This window comes from Protobothrops mucrosquamatus, unplaced genomic scaffold (assembly GCF_001527695.2).
Source record: "Protobothrops mucrosquamatus isolate PMUCROS unplaced genomic scaffold, P.Mucros_1.0 scaffold3155, whole genome shotgun sequence".
Classification (NCBI taxonomy): domain Eukaryota; kingdom Metazoa; phylum Chordata; class Lepidosauria; order Squamata; family Viperidae; genus Protobothrops; species Protobothrops mucrosquamatus.
In genome coordinates, this window is record NW_015389155.1 from 17,256 (window position 1) to 19,393 (window position 2,138).

Sequence of the window (2,138 nt, forward strand, 5' to 3'; positions counted from 1 at the left end):
TGGCATCGGACCTGGCTATCTTCGAGACCGCCTCCTGCCACAGATTACCCCCCACCGACCTGTACGCTCTCACAGAGTGGGTCTCCTCAGGGTGCCGTCAGCCAGACAGTGCCGGCTGGCGACCCCAAGGGGGAGGGCCTTCTCTGTGGGAGCTCCCACCCTCTGGAACGAACTGCCCCCAGAGATCAGGGTGATCCCTCATCTCCCTTCCTTCCGCCGCGCCCTCAAGACGTGGTTGTTCCAGCTTGCGGGACTGGCCTAAGGGATTTTAAAGGGGTTTTAATTACTTTTAATCTGACAAATTTAAATATTTCTTTTTAATCAAATTTTAAGTAGGTGTATAATATGTTAGTATTTTATTCAATTGTCAGCCGCCCTGAGTCCGCAAGGAGAAGGGCGGGATATAAATGTAATTAATAAATAAATAAATAAATAAATCTTATGCCTTTATGTGCATTTTTAACGCAGCCATGTGAATTTCATGATGCTATGTGCATCTTATGCCTTTATGTGTGCTTTTAATGCTGCCATGTACATTTTACACTTTTATGTACATGTTATGCCTTTATGTCTGTTTTTAAAGCAGCCATGTGCATTTGTATGTTTTATGTGCATGTTATGCCTTTATGTGTGTTTTTAATGCTTCCATGAGCCATTTTCTGTACATTTTGTATGCTGTTATGCTGGCTTTATGTGATTTTTTTCCCCTGCTTTTTCTCTGTTTTAATGCCTCTCTGTGCCTTTCTATGCATCTATGTATGATTTGTGCTTTTATGTGTGTTTTTAGGTTTCCAGGCATATTTTTATGCTTTGATGTTATATTCCATATTCTGATGTGAATTTTATGTGGATTTTTTCCTGCCTTGTGCCTATGTACATTTTTATACAATACATTTTTATACCTTTATATCTTTATGCCAACTTGAACAGCAAAGTACTGTAACACTAATGTTTCTCTCACTCACCTTTAAACTCCGCATCGGTTAAGATTTTTAGCGATTCCAGCAGGAAGATCAGCAAATCATCCAATTGGCTCGGGTCTCCTTGCGCTACAGCATCAAAGAGACTCCTCCGGTCGTATAGCTTGAAAGCTTTCCCAGCACATACCCCAATGGATGCTGTGGACAGTAGCCTGCCGAAGGAAAGGGAAGGGGATGAGATTTGCTAATTGATTGATTGATTAATTAAATTTATATGCCTCTCATCACACTACTGAAGCGACTCTGCTGATTGTCGGCGGTAACTGGAAGCCCACTTTCCCTGCATCTCTTATAGGAGAGTAATGTCACTTCGTGGTCGCCAAAATCGCGAGTCTAAAAAGACTCTTCTGATTGTATATCTTGAAAGCTTTCCCAACACATACCCCGATGGATGCTGTGGACAGTAGCCTGCCAAAGGAAAGGGGAGGAATGGGGATGAGATGTACTGATTGATTGATTAAATTTATATGCCTCCCATCGCACTACTGAAGCGACTCTGCTGATTGTCGGCAGTAACCGGAAGTCCACTTTCCCTGCATCTCTGATAAGAGAGTCATGTTCCTCTGTGGTCGCCAACCACTTTGATAACCACTTTTCAAGCTGATACCCAGGGGAGTCCTCAACTTACAACCATTTGTTTAGTGAGCATTCAAAGTTGCAATGGCACTGGAAAAAAAGTGACTTATTTGAAAATAAAACTGCCAAATGCCCCCAAATCTTTGATGTTTCTCTTTTCCAATACGGCATTGCTGGACCTCGTTCCAACCTGGAGAAAGGAAATGCCCAGATTGTTTATTTATTTATTATATCCTACTTTTATTATTTTTATAAGTAACACAAGGCACCAAATGTACATAACTTTTCTTGCTACTCCTGTTGTCCCCACAACAATAACCCTAGGAGGTGGGTTGGTCTCAGAAAGAGGGACTGATCCAAAGTTGCCCAGCCAGCTTTCATGCCTAAGGTGGAACTAGAACTCACCGGCTCCTGGTGATTGGCCCAAAGTCACCCAGCTGGCTTTTGTGTCTAATGTGGGACTAGAACTCTTTGTCTCCTGGTGACTGGCTCAAGGTCACACAGCAAGCTCTCATGCCTAAGGTGGGAGTAGAATTCACAGTCTCCTGATGACTGGCCCAAAATCACTCAACCAACTTCCAT

At 42.8% G+C, this 2,138-nt stretch overlaps 1 protein-coding gene across 1 annotated transcript in view; it reads right to left on the minus strand.

Annotated features, from left to right (window-relative positions):
- The window catches only part of LOC107297138 (transient receptor potential cation channel subfamily V member 1), a gene marked incomplete at its 3' end in the record, with an annotated part of 17,603 nt that extends 16,337 nt beyond the window's left edge, over nt 1–1,266 (minus strand). Inside the window, exons 1-2 of the mRNA XM_015826496.1 lie at nt 1,214–1,266; nt 966–1,132 (exon numbers count right to left, since the gene is read on the minus strand). Coding sequence (XP_015681982.1) covers nt 966–1,132; nt 1,214–1,266 — 220 coding nt within the window. The remainder of the gene's footprint in view (nt 1–965; nt 1,133–1,213) is intronic.
- Between the last annotated feature and the right edge of the window lie 872 nt (nt 1,267–2,138).